Genomic DNA, 19815 nt, shown 5'->3' with positions numbered 1-19815 from the left:
ATTACCTTTCATGACCTAGAAGAAGTCTCAAGAGTAGTACTTTTTAAATTAATAAAATTTAGTTAACTTAAAAATGTATTTCGAGCTGTATGCTATAATTTTTTCATACAAACATTTGTGCTAACAATACTTCTGGTCCTGTTTCTTTTTTTTTTTTTTTAGTACTATTCCATTCATAATTATATCTTTATATACGTTTATCTATAACTTCTGCATTATTACATCAAAGTTTCACTTTAATCACGTTCAACTATATTTATAAATAGGTTTAAGAAACGAGTTTACCCTGTGCGTCTAGTACTATAATTTTAATTTCGTTAACTGTTTATGTCGCTACTATCCCATTTTCATTCGGTACAATTTTCTGTAACATTAGAACAAAACCAATGTCTAAGAATGTACTATAATCTGATACGGTAAGACTTGGGGGTGGCACTACGCGTTACCGCACTGGTTGACACTAACCCTATTGACGTCATTGAAGAAGTGAATATCTTTCTATAGGTGTTGGAATGGATTCGGAACAGTTCGCAGTTAAAGTTTACACTTCGTTCAATCAACATCGGGCGAATCACCATTTCTGATAGTTTGGATCCGGTAAGAAATACTAAACTTACATTCTTATCGTTGCGACGTTTCATCCCCGATTTTAACACGGTGTTGTTTCCTTCTTTCCTTTACAACTGATAACATTTTATTTTATAAGTTATCTAATCTAAATTAAAAAAAAAAAAAAAAAAAAAAATAGAACATGAAAACAATGAAGTTTTTATAATATAAATCAAACGCAACGTATACGCGTAATTAGAAGATAATGTACAAACAATAATTGATCATATTTCTGAGATAATAATATACTTCATCGTGACAGTTTTTTTTTTTTTTAAAAGATAACGATAGTGTGGGTATTATATACATATTTTTTATACCAGTCACTTTTTATTGTAGTGTAAATCCTTTTCCACAAATTGACGTATTGTGATCGTAATTTTTTTATGTTATTGCCACAGTTTTTCCGATAATTATGCGAAGAAGAGCGGGCATTAACTGATTACGCGTCCAGCAGATTTACATGTTATTATTATACCGAACCGTGTGTATTACGCGAATGTAACAGGTACACCGTCGCGATGTCGTCAGAAGGAAGTGATGCGTATTTAAACGATATGCTGGACATGTCTGACAATGAAACAGTGAAATTAAAGAATGAGAAAAGTGAGATCGCCGAATTTTTTGCTGGCACTAATGTTTTGGTAACAGGAGGAACAGGTTTTCTGGGCAAGTTACTCGTCGAAAAATTACTGAGGTGATCTTTTTATGTATTAAAATTCTAAACATAGATATAAGGAAAATTGACAAGGTATTAAACAAGGTATCAAAAATTCTACCAATTTTCATATCTTTATATTACAACTATTGGCTCAATGTTTATTCAGATCATCGAGCTATTTGACATTGTACATGAATTAGTACAATATCAAAAAGGTGTCGAATGGAACAGTGATTTAAGATGTTTAAGTGTTATAAAGGAAATTCTCAACTTTTTTGATACGCTTATGTACGTGTCTCGATTAGTAATTAGGTATCGTAATGTAGTAGAAGTGATTTGAAAAGTGACTTAGTATTTCGTTAAATTGTCGATCAGATTTTAATAAAAAATCTAAAACAGGTCAATCTTGGTATCAAAGCGGACATAGTTCGTTGTCAGTAATTCTTTTGTTAGAGGTGACGTGATGAACAAATTTATTTTTAAAGTGGATTATGTTTTTTATCTTATTTATGTTCTACGCGAGAATCAGAAGGTATGAACAATAACCTAGGATTGAAAATCTATTACGAATGAAAAAGTTTTACCTCGAATAGTTAATAAGTACAGAATGTAAACAAACACTCGTTTACATTGTAGGGAAATGTGGGGCAAATGGGAAATGTAAAAAATGGAAAATGGAAAAATAATTACTTTCGGATTCTACACTTAACACATTCGCGATCGGCAGATATTTTACGTTTCTAATATCGACTACTGACAAAAGTAATAAAATTCTGAAGCTGAATCGTGCAAAATTTCATTGCTTCTCTTATAAATTACAATTTATCATTTATATTCTCGGAAAGGTGGCGGGATTGCGAAACGAAGTAAACAATAATCTTGTTAACCTTACTCCACTTCGTATTGCGTATCGAATTTATAAAGACTTACTATCTGTATCGGTATAGTGTCCATAATGCGACTCCATATTTATTCATTATTACAATGCTTTACGCGGAAATGCCAGCGTCGGATCGCGTGTACTGCAGAATGTGTGTAAATGAATGAATCGCTAAAACGTTCGGCAGGTTTACCCAAGTAAATTATTTTCTATCGTAGAAGACCATAACGATCCTTAGTGATCGTAATCATAGGCCATTGTCTCGTTCTACGAGTTTTAAAACGTCTTATTAGAAAACAAGTAAAAAAACATACAATTTCATTGAAAAAAAAAAAAAAAGAAAATTAAATAGAGTCTTGCACTTCCTTCACACCTTCACCCTCTAAAAAGTATTCGCATGTGATTAGGTCTCGCTTGAAATCGAGAAAATTTGAATTAATGAATTTTTGTTTTATTGTTGACCGGTTAGACTCGTCAAAGTACGGCCAAGGGTTTAAAAGTACACGTCCGTATTAAATTCTGCATATATTCCATTCAACGAGTTATATTACGATTTCTTTTACAGCGTCTACGCCGGTCCTTCGAATCATGTAACGATTTAGCTGAATGTCTTTCAATGCGTAATATCTTTCAATGATTTGCAACATCAGTTTTACGTTCAATGAACGGTTCAAAAGGTACATCCGGTGCTTAGTAGGCCAATACTTCTATACTTACAATTCTAATGGAGCAATGTATAGCAATTATCATGGCTACATTTTTTTTTTTATGACGTACAATTATGAAACTCTATTAAATATATTTTAATTAATGGATCTATTCGACGAATTGATCTAATAATTAATTCTGTCTACCGTCTACTGCGAACCACTGTCCTTGGTTTTATTTGATCAAAACACATTTGAATGGAGTTCAAACATAAATTCAACTGCTATATGTAGTAAATTTATGAAATATAGTTATATGCGTGGGCGTATTTCACAAATTATTATTGATAACATTACTTTTGATGATATATGAAGAATCGGTGAAATTTTTATAATATTTTTAGCACCGTCATTGTTCGTACCAAATGAACAGTATTTCCTTTCTAATTACTATTCGTGACGCACAATTAAAGGTGTATATATACAGGGAGCTTAAGAAGATGCGAGCGTGTTGTATATTTTCACATGTTAGGTCATCGTGTGTTCATTGTATGGATATTTACAGATCTTGCCCGGATATCGCGGTATTGTACACGATAGTCAGACCGAAAAAGGGGAAAAGTTCAGAGGAAAGATTTAAAGAAAATTTCGCCGAAAATGTACGTAACATACAATGTTTCACGTAGATCTAACGATAACGCGTGTATGTACGTTATTCAACGATAATGTATGCAATAATATGCGTAAACAGGTATACGATAAATTGAAGAGTGAACAACCGAACTTCCTCGATAAAGTGGTCATGTTAGAGGGAGATGCTGCCCAAGAAGATTTCGGTTTATCAAAGGAGAGCAAAGAAATACTGATGAATACCAATATTATTTTTCACGCAGCTGCAACCGTTCGGTTTGACGAAAAATTTCGCATGGCGATGAATATCAATGTGAAAAGTACGAAATATATGTTACAGTTTGCAAAACAATTGTCAAACCTGAAGGTAGATCGAAAACGTTTTAAATATTTCGTTAAGAATGATGGTTGATAATAGAAGTGATGGTTAATGATAATAAGGAAGGTATCGATTAGAATTTTTACTGTTCGATTTATATTCGTATGTCTACTTGCAGGCATTTGTACATATATCGACCGCATTCTCACATTGTATATCTAAATCCATTGATGAAGTATATTACGATGTTCCTATCGACGGTGACAAGCTACTAAAATTGTTGGACATTCTCAACGATGACATACTTCAGCAAATCACTCCCATGTAAGTATCAGAAACTGGATTTTACGGATAGGACAAGGCCGGCGTAACCTTTTGCTAAATTCACAATCAAATTATACATTTAAATTTCACAACGAGGAATTATTTACAAATGCTGTTACATATTATGTACTGTTTATAAGATGAATATTAAGTAGTAATACTTTGATGATTTTTGTCACTCCTTTAACACGTTGACTGCCATACTAATACTCTCGAAAGTTTCTACTGCGATTAAATTTTATTTACTGACCATTGGAGACTGCATAGTCAAACATTTGTTGTGGTATTTATTTTTGTAACTTCACCGAAATACAAATATTTCATATAAATTCATTTTCTTTGATATTTAATTTTCAAAATTAATGTTTTTATTTCTTCGGTAAAAAGCACCGTCACCCATATATGGGTGACATGGCGGCCAACGTGTTAAATTGAATCATCGCTATCAAAAAAATGTCTAATTAGAATGACGATATCATCAACAGATGCAAGACATTTGTTTAGTAGCGATGATTCAGTTTAAAAGAGTGAGAAAAATCATCAAAGTATTACTATTTAATATTCATCTTATAAAAAGTATATAATATGTAACAACATTTGTAAACAAATATATCTGTGTTAAGTTACGAACTTTCCATTATTCTAGATTACTCGATAAATGGCCCAATACGTACGTCTTTAGTAAAGCAATTGGGGAAAATATGGTACTAAAGTACAGCAACGATCTTCCAGTATGTATCGTTCGACCTTCGATCGTGATATCGACAGATAAAGAACCACTTCATGGTTGGACAAATAATTTGTATGGAGCGACAGGTGTAGTAATGGCAGCTGGCGTAGGTTTGATGCGTACATTACATTGTAAACCAGAAAAAATAGCAGACGTTATACCAGCAGACTATGTAGTTGCTAATATCATTTCTTCTGCTTGGGATGTTGCCAATAGGTAAATCTTCAATTACATCATCATTTTGAAACTGGAACTGTCTCGTACAAGTACCATTACCGTTACAAGTACAAACTATAGAGAAGGGCGAGTTTGAAGTAATAGAAAAAAAAGTTACAATTAATGTAAAAATGTGTGTAAACTTTACTACTATTGGCGATTGTTTTACTGTGTAGAAGATCATTGGCGAAGTCAAATCAAGACTCGACTATGCCTGACGAGGAAAGAACACCTATTTATAATTCTGTATCCTCGTGTCAAAAACCACTTTCTTGGGGTGACTTTATGTACCTAAATGAAGCCTGTTGCAAGGAACAAAGTACTACGAAAGCTATATGGCATTACATGCTTGTACTCAACAGATGTGTCTATGCACATCATATATATTCTTTCGTTCTTCACATAATACCAGCAGTTATTGTCGATACGTTTGCACGCGCCACTGGTCGAAAACCCATGTATGTATCATACATGTGAAGCATATTGCGTGCGTAACAAAGTGCAATCTATGGATTGTATTAATGTACTTTAATATAATAAACTTTTCAGGTGTATGGACACGTATAGAAAAATACATAAATTTAGCAAAGTGATATCGTACTTCTCGTCGCAGGAATGGTATTTTAGGAACGATAACGTTATGAAACTATGGCAAAAATTGAATTCCGTCGACCGAAAAATCTTCAATTTTAACGTAACAAACCTAGACTGGGAAGAATACTGTTATCGTCATATAAGAGGTATACGTATCTACATGTTCAAGGAGTCACCTGACAGTTTACAAGAAGGAGTCTACAAGTTTAGGAGGTAAGTTCCTTCAAAATACAGGGTGTCCCAAAACTCGGGGAGGAGCCGGAAATGGGGGGTAGCTGAGACGATTCGCGTAGACCGTTGGAGCGGCCGCGGTAGCGTAGGCTACGCGCTGGCGGCCGCGCTTGCACGCGAACAAGTGACTCGACGTGCATCGAAGCATCGACCTAGCGCGTAGCCTTCGCTACCGCGGCCGCTCCAACGGTCTACGCGCGCTCTGATTGGTCGGGGTTTTCGCTTAATATCTCCTTAACGAAGCCCCATCCGACATTTTTGCAAAGGAAATTGTTGTTCAGAATCGTCTCAGCTACCCCCCATTTTCGGCTCCTCCCCGAGTTTTGGGACACCCTGTATATTACTAACCCTTTGTGCTCCAGTAGCACAACGTGTTCGTGCAGTTTCGTAGTTTCCTTTCTATTCTTAAAGGAACCTTTAATAAAAAATATGGCACAGTTCAGTTCACTATTTTATTTATTCTGATGCAAATTATTTCGTTCAGAAAAACAATGTTAAGATAAAATATTATCTACGTAAAATATGGTACAAAACTTTAAATGGCGATATCTATGGTACTTTTTGAGAAATTAGTACAGATAAGATGCGACCGGTTTCATTCCGATTCGTCAAGCCATCTCGGCGTAATCGGTGAATATACCTAAAAAAAAAAAAATTAATATGTCCAATTGAGTAACCTCCTCCTTTTTGAAGTCGGTTAAAAAATAATCAGAACTTGAGTCCATAAGATAGATTATGCACGACTTTGAGGTGTTAGAAAAAACTGTGTTTAATTATGTGGAGCACAAAGGGTAAATATTAAACTGAATGCTTTACCGACCGATGGCCTCTTAATAAGGTTCGTGTTCCCACCATTTACCGACTGGTGGTCTATTTAATAGGCTCCTTGTCTTTGACGCTTACCGACACTTATGAATCGGTTCATATGGTAACGAATTTTTTTAGATTTAATTACGAATTAAGATTTAATTACGAATTAAGATTTAATTACGAATTAAGATTTAATTACGAATATACGTATTCGCGCGTGACAGGTTTAACCAAAACAGAGCCAGTGTCAGGAAAGTGTTTACGGTCGAATGATCGGTGATATTTATATAGGACGTTTAACCACTACCGGTCGGTAAAGTATTGATAACATTCGATGTTACAAAATGTAATTTTTATTTTGTATTTTAGGTTGCGAATAGCACATTACACGCTACTGACGATAATTTCATTGTTAGTTCTATGGTTGGTTGTATGGATCGTATCTTTCCTTTAGTCTTTCTGTCCTTTATCAGGTTAACAGCTGATAGTAATTGCGATATAGTTCTCTACGTTAATGATAAATTATTTTAACGCAATCTTATTTTTGTAATTATGTATACACTTCATATTCGAACCATCTGTTTTACTGTAATGCTAACAGATGTCGCCACTAATCCATAAACTTGTATACGTATATTAATTTCCTTACGAGTTTTCTTACATCGCATTTGTCAAATTACGAATGAAACAAATATGTAAACTTTGTACTCGAAATGGACGGATACCCACCCAGCTGTTCGTTAGGTTTATTTACAACAAAAAGTCGAATAAGATCGGGCAGATTATTCGTTAAATTTACTATACACAAATATGCATTCTTCGTCAAATGTAATAGTTATTCTAAATGATAATGTAAGAAACAGTATTTCGTGTAAAATTTATATCAGAAAATATTTGCAAATATTATTACACTTGAAGAAAAACATATATTCATGTATACTGAATTTTATGAATAATAGACTCCGATAAAGCAATATAATCTCAATACTATAGCACTCAAATTTCTTCTAACTTGATCTAAAATCCAAGTCTAAAAAAACATCGTAACAATTTAATTAGTATTGTGTACTGTCATTACACATTCTTTATAACTCGAAATCACCATGCCGGGAATATATGAATGGTATAAATTAGTTATAAGTCAAATGTATATCCGTATTCATTGTTCAATGAACTTTTTATTACTTACTTTAAGAAATTCTGAAAAATAAAACAAAGTCATTTGTTACTTTTGCTCGAAAGAAATTTGAATAATATTGAGAATTAAGATTATTTTTGGAATATTCTCAAATCATTATTAGTCTTTATAATTATTAACACGACGGAGTGGGTGCTCACTTTAGACATTTGTGGAACAATGTTATGCATGATACTCTGTTCTAATGATGGCTTTAGAGATGTGCGACCCGAATAATTGCTCAAAACACCACATTTCTGGATAATTAGGTATTCAAATCTCATTGATTAGAGATTGCGCACTCGCTTAAAAATTGTTTTTAAAAAAACACCAGAGTGCCAGTGGGCATCGAAGAGGTCAGCAAATTTTGGTTTATTATACGATATACAACTCGTCGTTATATTTATTTGAAATTACTGTTCTAATTAAATTACTAGATCTAACAGAGAGTAACGGCGGTGAGGAAAATGGTTACAACTAACGATTAATAACCATGTTGAATCTTAAGCACAGAGTGTTTATCCCTAGACGGATTGCCTGTAGCGGGTGATTTTACAGGAAATATTGAAATATTCTGAAACAGCAAGTTTTGTTTCGTGATATCATAAATACTTAAATAATGTGAATCATTTATTAACCCTGCAGGGATGGGTACGGGTTATCGATCCACAATTTTAAGAACAGGAGTATAATAAATAAACCGCAGTAGTGAATTAAGCATCTTCTTTGTATGTAAATAATGAAATGTTTACATTGCGATTGATTTAAGCAGTTCTGTCTATCTACTATTCATGTTTAATTATAAACAGTTTTTCAGGTATGATGAAAATGAGATTTGAACCATTTATTATAATTCCGAGTAAAATCTAATTTCTATACATTGTTTACTTTTCCTGTTTATGTTGCGTCTACCACAAGTTTGTTTAGAATATTCATCCCTAAGGAGTTAAATAGAACTCGAGTATAAATAGACACGTGAACGAGAGTGCATCGAAAGTTGCAATCAAATGTAATCAATCTCCCGTCAAGCTACAACATCAAGCTCGTCCATTGTCAGCAGTATTATTCAAGGATTAGAGAACCTCGATTCACCGAAGGACGGATAAAAACAGCAGTAATGGCATCGATGGACCAGAAGGAGAGAACAGCAAAAGAACCATGGAATATATAGAACGCGATACAAAACGTAGATGGGATCCGTTTAAAGAAAAAAATGAATGAAAAAAATTTATCAATTCTATCTCATTATACTCGGATCAGGAAACGCACAAATTACGTATTTCACAAGTGAAACATTGAACTCACGATAATAATTTCGAAATAATACGTACTTACACCTAACAAACATTTTGTTGTAAGCGAAATAGCGGGGAAGATTAACAAATTAATTCTTTTTAATAGATACTTGTATCTTTTTATCGATGATAAGAGAGCACTTGGTTAGATAAAATTACTGAACTATCATACGAAGTCATTCATTGTAATTCAAAGCTTTGAATTGGAGTATGCGGTCCGTCGAACAAGAATAGAGCATCTCGAAGAAGAAAAGATGCTCCATTCGAAAATGCTCTGAAATGAAAACAAAAGGAATATCAATCTGTTCACGAAGTAAGAAACATACATATAAGCATTTTATCATTTTATATTTCGATTTCTAAAGATATGATTTTTCATTCGCTATTGCTAATAACTTACTGTCTTAATGAATATGAATTTTGAAATGAATTAGAAATTAGTTTCGTACCTTTATATTCGATCAATTATCATTTATTTTTCTTGTAACTCTAGTTTAAGTAGAAATATTTACTGGTCATTTTATTACACTAAAGTATCGACCATATAAGTAAAATATTACCCTGCATGTCCATCAGGTTGAGACTTAAGTTACACGTAGAAATCTATATAGAAGTTTATACGCATGTTATAACAGAGATCAGGTCGAAGACTTGGAAGGCACAGAATTCATTTCTATACCTAATATACTACCGAACAAACCTATCGCAACAAGATTATCCATCAAAAATCCAGGAAACGTGCACCAAACTTACAAACAAAAACAAAAACATAAAAATTACTTGGGTACCTTTCCACCAAGGCATCACTGGCAACGAAAAAGCAGACCTCGTTGCAAGAGAAAAGCGACAACCACTGACTCGAAATAACGAAATAGAAATCCCTTACCGAGACTCGATTACGAGAATACAGCACTCATCGAAAGAAGAATGGAATAAAATATGGAACAACAAAAGAACAAAACCTCACAATATAACGCACGACTTTTACCGAAACAGTATCCCAACACTCCATGACCAGGAGAGAAAAAATAATACTGACTAGATTGGGAACTGGACATTCAAAAATCACACACGAATACATACTAAAGAAAACGGGCCCTCCCCACTGCGACTACTGCAATAAGGAAATCACAACTAACCACCTACTATACGAATGCAGCAAATTCGATGAACAAAGTAGGAAGTATAATCTCGATCCAGAAACAGCTCTAACATCCCAGGAACATGTGCAAAATACCATCGACTACCTCAAGGACACCAAACTCTACAGTAGTATATATTGGGTTGTCTGGAAAGTCCATGTCGATTTTTAGTAGGCGGTACAGGTCTGAATATATCGGAATGGTTGAAAACAAATAACATGCGGACATCCCTTAAAAGGTGGAAAAATTGTGGAACAAAATGGCACCTATATAATTCAATAAACATATATCGAAATTCAAACGTGTCTTTGAATGTTTCTTCAAAATTGCCACGAACTTTCTGGACAACCCAATAGCACCACCGGAAACCAAATCGAATTCGTCGCTAATTACCATGCAGTAGATGCAACGTAAAATAAATCCATATAAAAAAAAAAAAGAAAAAAGAAAAAAAGAGATTATCCATCGAACTATAGTTGTACTATAAACGCGCACAACTCCATCGATTTTCATTGTATCGAAACAATCTTTTTCGATATGCGTTTAGTTATGACATACACAGCGGTATAGGATAATGCGGCACTGCGTGCAGCATCGTGTACCAAGCGTCGGAGCGTAGCGCGATACGGGGATGGAGGCCGCGAGCAGGCGAGCGAGTCGAGCGAGCCGCGGAGTCGAGGATCGAGAACCAACCGGCGACTCAGGAAGGCAGTGCACGCCCGACTGCCGACACGAGCGGATGGCGTACGTAGCCGCTCGCGCCACGCTTACCTCGTGATTTTCCTTCCTGTCAGACACCGGTCACCTTCGTCGTATTAGTGACGAGTCACGCAGTACTCCGGTGTTTCTACCTTGCGACGGCACGCGCTCCGCAATCATTCAGGTCCATCGTGGGCGTCGCGTGTCGCGCAATCGAGTAGGAGAGAGACAGGAAAAGGAAGAAACTAAAAGAAAACACGGGAGAAGCCGAAAAGTTGTTATCGATTCGACCCCTGCCTCTTCGGTCGGTTTCCTTCGTCGTCGTGTTTTTGTTATCGACGGACACTGGTGCATGATACGCGTCGTACCTTCCAGCCACGTGTGTGCGTACGCACGCGTGCACGTCGTATACAGTGTGTATATATATAACACGCGCACAGACACATAAACACATACACACACACACATTTATATATATATATATATATATATACACACACATTATCGGAGAACCGCGAGGTGGCATACGGGCGCCTTCGAAAAGTCGTGTGCGCGCGTGCAACCCTACCCGGAGCCCGCTGCCGTTGGTTACCATAGTAGCGCGCGTGGCGATCAGCTGATCGTCGGAACCGTAGCGTGTTCGACCGTCGGCAGTCGGCCAGCAGTGGCTCCGTCCTCTCCGTCGTTTCGTGGCGTCCATCTCCGCCCGTGCGTTTCCGTGCTTTAACGAGAATTTTCCTTTTATCGCGTAACTCGACCGTCCGTCGTGCCGCGTGATTCGATGGCGAACGAACGAACGATCCCGTGAACCTCGAACGTATCGAAGGACGAAAGAAAATTGCTAGATCCATCGTATTCACCCACCGATGGTTCAATTCGGAGTTGCTGGAAGGATACATCGACAGCTGACGCGACTCATCGTGCGGAAGCTCAGACGATGGAATTAACAACGCGTCGATCGGTCGGTCGGATCACGTTGCTCCAATGATCCCGTGATGTATTAATGACAAGACGAGCAGAAAACTTTCTGGACGCACTGTAGAAAGTTTCGGACGATCACTCACGGCTGCTGAGACACTGTTGCGATTAACATCTCGCGCGCTACAACTCCGAAATGACACTACGAGGAGGGACCTGCCCAACGATAGTGGGTTCCAGAATTCTCTACTATATACACTCCGATTAGACCGTTGTAAAACATCACGTATCGAAGTATTTTCGTCGCTGTCGATTCGTTGGTCGAATTTAGCGATGAAACGTTTGCGACACGTGTCTAGACCAGAAGAACACCGATTACGCAAGCATAATTGGTAATCGTCACCGTTTCAAACGCATTTCAATCGACAAGTAATAGAAGAGGAGCGCGCACAGACACTATTTTTTGGAATCAGCGATTTACTGTACGGCATGCTCGCGACACTGCCGTCAGGTGGTTTTACAAACGCGACTGACCTTTGTTGGTTATCGACGACACGTTACAAAACGAACAGAAAATTACGAGGAAACGAAGGATCGTCGAAATAGATATCGCTTCGAGGGACTACCGAGAGAATGGACACTCGGCTCGCGACGCTACCGGTTGGTTTTAAAACGGGACGAAATTCGATTATTCGAACTAAACCGGTAGTGTGAGCTATTCTACAACGACGCGACGCGACCGTTACGCTTGTACTGATCGGAAGATGTCGCAGTGAATCACGGGAAAAATATCGATATAACGATATATTGTTTCGCGTCGTAGCTCGTCGTGTCGCAGTGGGCGCTGTTCACGAAGTTTTCGTGCGATCGTAGCGAGGAACGAAGCTCGTCAGAATAAACTACAAAACATTATTACACGTTGGAATTGAAAATTGTGATTGCAACGAACGAATAGGGTATGTTTAATAAATCTGAACTCGCGAGGAATATGTCTGTTGCGTCTCTATGAACGCGTTCTGACAATCGTTTGTACCTGTGACGGACGACTCGATCTAATTAATAAACTCGCCGTGAACACGTCAAGTGACTGTTTTTATCGTACTCTCACCCGAAGTGATTTTTTTTGCTGTGCTACAGCGACTCAGCTGCGACGATGACAGTTGGGAGTATTTTCTCGTGCACGCGGAAACACTGTGATAGCCGATGCCAGCAACGTCATTACTCGGATTAAGTCAAGTGCGAGGTGAACGTGGTTCCTGGAATCATCAATAGAAAGCTTTTGGTGAGTACTAAACGCGTCTGTGTCTATCGAAATGTAAACAGAACGGGGGAACGAAGTACGCATCGTGTCTGTTCGATCGTGGAAGGTTAGGTGCGTCGAATCTCACAAATCAAATCGCGCTGGTTTCCCGCCATTCTTGTCTCCTGGCCAAATTACAGTCCGTGTCATAAATACGACCCGCGAAATTTCAAATTCGATCAACTGACAGTTTTGTTTTATTCTTGATGAATACTTTTATGGAGGCTCTACAGTTACGCTGTAAGTCAATATAGAATTACTATTGTCGCTTGATTCACGTAGTAGTAGATCTGGCATAGTATTTAGAATATTGCAATTCGTTCGTAGTTTTGTATCAAAATAACAAAAAAAAAATTATGTTAAACATTGATTTGTAGTCGTTATTGTATTAGGTTTTCCAGAAAATTCGTGCCAATTTCTAAGGAACATTCAAAAACACGTTTGAATTTTAATATATATTTATTGAATTACATAGGTGCCATTTTGTTCCACAACCTTTCCACCCTTTAAGGGATGTATGCACGTTATTTGTTTTCAACCACATCGATATATTCAGACCTGTACCACCTACCGAAAATCGACATGGACTTTCCGGACAACCCGATATCTATTATATTTATATTGTATCATAAAATAATATATAAATCGCGCTGGTTTCCCGCCATTCTTGTTTCCTGGCAAAATTACAGTCCGTGTCATAAATACGACCCGCGAAATTTCAAATTCGATCAACTGACAGTTTTGTTTTCTTCTTGATGAATACTTTTAAGGAGGCTCTACAGTCACGCTGTAAGTCAATATAGAGTTACTGTCGAGCTTAGTGAAGTTGGCACCTCCAAATGCAAATTTTGATAAAAATCAAATTGCATTCGTTTGTCCACGATTTGTCCACATTTGTCCAACCAAAATTTTCATTTGTCCACCACCCCAAACAAAATTAAAAAAAAAAAAAAGAAATTTTTTTATTCAGCACCATGCAAATTTTTTTACGTTTTTTTATGAAGTTTCATTGTAAGCGATTTGTCCACGTTTGTCCAACCACAATTTTTATTTGTCCACCCATCAGAAAAAATTATAGTAATACACCAACTCCGAACAAAATGTACTTAATTTCCATTACTTCTCCTCGATTCACATTCGATAATTTACGGAATTCTTTTTTAGGAGCTGTTCCTTGCTGCTATAATTTGTTGTTCAAATACAATTTCTTGGCATTATACACCAATAGGGAATGAAATTTTATTATAATCCCTTACCTGAAGCGCAGAAAATTTAAACTGTGGAAAATCGTCTATCTTATCAGACGTCAGTTTATTATAATTTAATAATTACGAAATTTGGTAAAGAATGAATATGAAATTGAAATAACTGTGCTCGTAGGGACGTGTAAAAACGACGACAATTTTTACGTTTGGGCGTATTAGTAACTCCGACGGGGCAGAATATAGACTCCGGTCAGTTGTCGAGTCGACGAACCTCTATCGATCTTTGCCTCCTGTCTGCGTCTGTCCTCCCCCGCTCTGTGTCACACAGGAATGCAAGCTGCGTTGTATTTCTGGAGCGGTTATTTCTTAAGTTCTTCGAGTTACGATCTTTGTCGCAGAATGTCAGAGCAAACCGGTTAATTAACACCGTTGCCTGATTGCGTATCATTAATACTAATGTGCTACGCTGCGTGTACGCGCGATTTGTAATATTTTACGCTGAGATTCTCGGAATGTATATGAATTTCAACAATTCTGAAACATAACATACTTCGTTGACTTTTAGAAACGCGCAATGGTACGCTTTGATCGATTCCGTTTTCGATAGCTACGGGGGATAAAAATGCTCGCTCTTAAACGTGAATCATCTTCTTTATTTCAGTTATCATTCGTAATCTCGTTTTAGTACAAAATAAGTATAATAACGTTGATTGTTTTTATATATATATATCAATAATAACGTGTTTACTTAAGATTAATTGTATTAGTCTCTCTGATAACAAATCTATTTCCGGTCTTCGTCAGCAATTCTGTTAAATTAATCAGCGGGGTGAATACGGCGGTGATAAATTGTGATAATGCAACAAGAATGTAACGGTTAAATTTTGTATTCATTAATCACTGTTTATGCAATTATAGTTGAACATTCGACATGGTTAATACATATAACGTAAACCACAAGTTTGTTTTTTAGTTTGAGGATTTACGTGGATTTTCAACTTGTTCAAGCTCTTTAATCTGACCTGGTAAGATGTTCTTCATCGTTCTTTCGTACTATTAAATTCTGTTGGTTACTCGAAACTTTGCACAGTCTGTATTGAATCCGATGTTGCACCTCGGGCGTGAAAAAGTTGAATTGCCAGCGAAGAGTATGCTGGATTAATTGGCAACTTCTTACGACGGGTTTATAGCTCACGTTTTCGTGGCAAGCTTATTCAACAGTAATGTAAACATTGCCACGTATACGTAACAGTTGAATCAAGCATATATTCCACTTACTCTTATAATCCAGAAAGATTGTTTTTCATTCCATGACTTGTCATCGTTGAACTTTGAAAAACACAGAATGAAATTCAACGTTCGTTGATGAGGGGCTAGATAAAAAGTAACGGACTTTCTCGTTTTGTTTCAAATGTTACAAACTCTACTGAAAATGGTTCTTCGTAAAAAATGTACGAATACATATTGCTTCTATATTTCTGTCGCTTTTCATATTTTCAAATTGATTTACACCTATTCCAGAGATTTCCGAGAATATGTGGAATACCATTGATTATAAAAAAAGAAGTCAATAAACAACAATTTCGCACAAAAGTTTTTTTGGGGAACATCGATCGGTGTTACGAATACATTCTAAACCCACTGTATTTATGAATAGGTGTGCACGTTTCCTCTTTCAATCTAACAGTTGTCAGAATCCCCAATATTTACGTTGATCTTGGACGATGGCTTCGATCTCAAGAAAATCCTCGATGCCGAGCAGAAGAGCGATTTCGTCGCGAAACGACCCTTACTCGGGCTTTCCGCGCGTATTTTGATTGAAGTCATCGACCTCGCCGGTGGCAATTGCGCAACCACACCTCAACTGGGGGCGAAACGCATAGCGAACGTTTTCGATGAAGGGAAAGAATCCGCGGAGTGTAAACAACGCGGCAGGAGTGTCGTTGCAACTGAAAATTAATGGTGTCGCGGAGGTGGTCCGTGATACGCGTGCATGTATGGGGGTGTACAGGGACAGATGGTGCAGTATGCAACGGCATACGTGCGAGAAACGGGCAGGCGCGTCTTAATTTGCGGTCGCACGTTCCTAATTTGGTTTACCGACGGCCGTGCACCCAACGAATAACGTTCTGCCGCAGTTGCGCGGCATTAGAGGGAACACAGGGACACTGGAATAAGAGACAAAGAGACAGAGAGGATGGTTATTAGTCGCTCGCGGTTATTTCATTTGCGACTCATGGTCCGCGGTGCGGGTTCGTGTAATTGTCAGGTTTACGAGGGACCCCGCCGCCACGGCTTGCGACAAAGCTCCGTCGAAGTGTATCCAGAAAGTTATGGTCTATGAAAAGTACTGTAATTCGCGCTCGACGGAAGAATACGCTTTCTTTGAAAGCAACGCGACATCGTCTCGTAATTTGTGTACGTTAGAATTTCATTTACTCGAACTCCATGTGTTGGAAATGTAGTCGATGCTCGATTTAGTAAATTGCTGAGGTCCTATTATCTGAATTATTGCCAAGCATCGCTCCAATTGTATGAACGATGATGGAACGATAACAAAAACAATACAAGTTGTGAAACAGAATTAGAAACAGAACGGACAAAAGATGGAATTACTTCCTCAACGTACCGATGCTCTCTATTCTTCGAATTCAGTTATTCAGATACTTCGAAGCATAGCCGGATGCAAATAATACTAATTTACAGTGTTTGTATTATTTTGTATTAACATTTCACGTTTATCGAATAATAACAAATATTTACGGTCGCTGGTTTTGCTCTTTAACTGAATCGATAATTTATTTACTAAGCTTTATGAAGTGACTGTCCCTGCGAGTCATTTTCCAGTTGATAAAGATTGAAATATCGCAGAATGCGCTCCAAGTACGATGAAATCCACTTATTTGAACGAAAAGTTACAAGCAGTGTCCATCAGGTTTGTCAATTATAAATACACTTCCACCGATCTGGATTTTCTGCTCGCTAATTATCAATAGGCAAAGCACACATAAAGAAATGTTCTTTCTAAGCACTGATCGAATCGATAAACCCGCTCGAAGAGCTGCCATGTTCGGATCTTATGATTCATAAATTCATATTTCGACGGATTGAAGCAATTTGTAAGAAATTCAAATTAATCGTCGACAGATCGAAGATAGAGTGAGCATTAATTTTAGACGGACGTTTTCGATGATTAATCGGTTTCAATGGCTCGAAAGGAACGTGAGAAATTTATATGGAAGCTCGATTTATGAAACTGGTGCTAGTCGTATCCCTTTTCGTTCGTGAAATATGAACCCGTTACAGTACTTATTTATTGCACGTTCGATTGGCAACGATAAGAGCGCGAGCAAACGAGAATTTCTCGTTGGCATTGAGGAACTCGACGTAAAAATCCGTACTGTAGGTCGCGCGTATAGTTGCTCGGTGTGCTTTATACATTGTGGTTTCGGAAGCGAAACTTACACTTCCCCTTTAAGTTTACAGACTTCTCGACGGTACTCGAATCGCGCGTGTTCCGCGTACTTATATTTACCTACACGTCGAGAGAGGCGAAGTAGCTTGCGGAATCCAAATGAATAAACAGGTATTCCTGCTACGGAATAACTGTTCAACGTAAACGGATATTTTTTAATCATCGTCGGGATTGGCCCGTATACATAACGCTCAACTCGTGGATGCTGTATGAAATCAGCTCTCAGCGTTGCATGGTTCTTACTTAACCGCTGCTAAGGATCCAGATCATGAAAATGGGTTTTAGTCGCTTTATTCAATGCTTGTCTTTTTCTGATATCATGAAGTTTCTGATCCAGTGTTTCATTGTATCATCGTTTCGTATTTTCTGTTGAAACGGTTTACTTGATTCTTGTCATCGAATACCTCTTCCGTTGTCTGTAATTTTAACCCTTTGCACTCGGAGCCATTTCGTTACGGAACGTGCAAACACGAATCATGTCGTATTACATAACGTAACTTATAAAGCATGTGATTTACTGTAACGATACTCGAGCTTATACGAATCCTTAGACGTTTAGACATCGAGGAACATATTTATGTCAAGAATGATAATTGGATACTATTTTATTAAGGCGAACTAAAAGTTTGTACGTTTTTTACGTTGTTTCTACCACAGATACAGATTTCCGCTACTTAAACTCTTCTTCGCTCTTCTTCTTCATTTGTCGTTTTCTACAAATAGTTCCACCGTTCCTTAGTATTCTCGATTAGGCATTTTAGCAGATCACTTAACTGTATTAGAGATCGCTATGTAAAACGGTAGAATAACTCCAGGAAACATTTTCGGAAAGGATTCCCAGCGATCTTAATCTTTTCGTGGCGTGACGTTCGCTTGGTTAGACTTCCACTTTACGCGAAGGTAGAAAAGTATATCTGCCCGTAATGTTTGAACGCGATGAAGTTTAGGCACACTCTTTTTTCTTTCCCGATGAAATCGCTTGCCCGTGACATCCCGATACCGATTCCGTGGCGACGAATCCCGCGTAACGGGAGTACACGCCTAACCGTTCCGTCGGCCTGACACCTATCTTGTTGGCTGTCAGATTGTTGACACAACCAGTGACACGTTTAATAGGATTATTTATGCTCCTAATGGCGCTTAAATGGTCCCACGTCCGTATCGGCTTCATCTACCTGACGGCGCGTAGCATAATTATGTCGACATGGTTTGTATATCGGGCTCGGCGAGCCAAGTGACAACGCCTAGACGTCCCTGATTTTGTCTTCGCTCGACTTCCGACGTGCTACGAGACGTTTTAATCGCCTACGAACGCGCGATCACGGCTACACGTGCTCTATAACTTGTTCCGATGATTATTGACATGATTATCTCGCACCACTGCGCACGGAAGAACGTAATGGAAGTTAATTGAAAGAAACCTTAGACACGTCGTTCCCCGCCTTCGAACGGTACCCCGATTTTTCCCTACGCTAACGACAAGTTAGCGTGTTTTTGTTGTCGCGAAATAACCACCTTCGACGTGCTGCACTTTGATCAAACGAGTACACTTGTTGCGCGAAATTTAAGCTTCCTTTTTGTCTGTTGGCAAACCCTTTGAATACCAGAGGAAATTTTCATACATGTCCGGGAAATGCCAGACAATTTTAAGCAAAGATGCGTGATTGTAAACATAAATGTATATTTCGGTCAATTTTATTTTAGGGTTCATGACAGTTTTACGCAGCACTAAAAAGATTTTGGACATCCTTTGTTGGCAAAGAAATAAAAATAAAACGTATTATAGGTTTAACAGAAAATAAATTTGTATAAAGACAAGTGTTTGTATAAGAACTTGAACTTGAATTTTGTTTGTTAATAAACATAATTTATTGTCTGTTAGAACGAATCTTTTTGACGTAAATATGTAGTGTATAAAATAGAAAGATTTTCATAATTTTTTCCTAACCAGGA

The 19815-nt window shown here is 37.5% G+C and overlaps 1 protein-coding gene across 1 annotated transcript; it reads left to right on the top strand.

The window, feature by feature from the left end:
• The first annotated feature begins 497 nt into the window (after positions 1-497).
• On the top strand, positions 498-7195 carry LOC128889068 (fatty acyl-CoA reductase wat-like). The gene is made up of 9 exons (XM_054146387.1): positions 498-597; positions 1118-1306; positions 3363-3456; positions 3549-3794; positions 3925-4070; positions 4717-5016; positions 5193-5474; positions 5566-5823; positions 7021-7195. The coding sequence occupies exons 2-9, from the start codon at positions 1131-1133 to the stop codon at positions 7103-7105; spliced, it is 1587 nt and encodes a 528-aa protein (XP_054002362.1). The 5' UTR covers positions 498-597; positions 1118-1130; the 3' UTR covers positions 7106-7195.
• Positions 7196-19815: the final 12620 nt, after the last annotated feature.

The sequence above is a fragment of the Hylaeus anthracinus genome, unplaced genomic scaffold, assembly GCF_026225885.1.
Source record: "Hylaeus anthracinus isolate JK02 unplaced genomic scaffold, UHH_iyHylAnth1.0_haploid 11994, whole genome shotgun sequence".
Lineage (NCBI taxonomy): Eukaryota > Metazoa > Arthropoda > Insecta > Hymenoptera > Colletidae > Hylaeus > Hylaeus anthracinus.
The sequence above is the reverse complement of the archived record's forward strand: the minus strand, read 5'-3'. Positions and strand labels throughout refer to the sequence as shown.

What these genes read in the sequence shown, in the direction of transcription:
- LOC128889068 (XM_054146387.1), top strand. Translation starts at nt 1,131, where the DNA reads ATGTCGTCAGAAGGAAGTGATGCGTATTTAAACGATATGCTGGACATG. An exon ending in AAGAAAATTTCGCCGAAAAT is followed by an intron (nt 3,457 to 3,548) that starts GTACGTAACATA and finishes ATGCGTAAACAG; the next exon opens with GTATACGATAAATTGAAGAG. An exon ending in CTTCAGCAAATCACTCCCAT is followed by an intron (nt 4,071 to 4,716) that starts GTAAGTATCAGA and finishes CCATTATTCTAG; the next exon opens with ATTACTCGATAAATGGCCCA.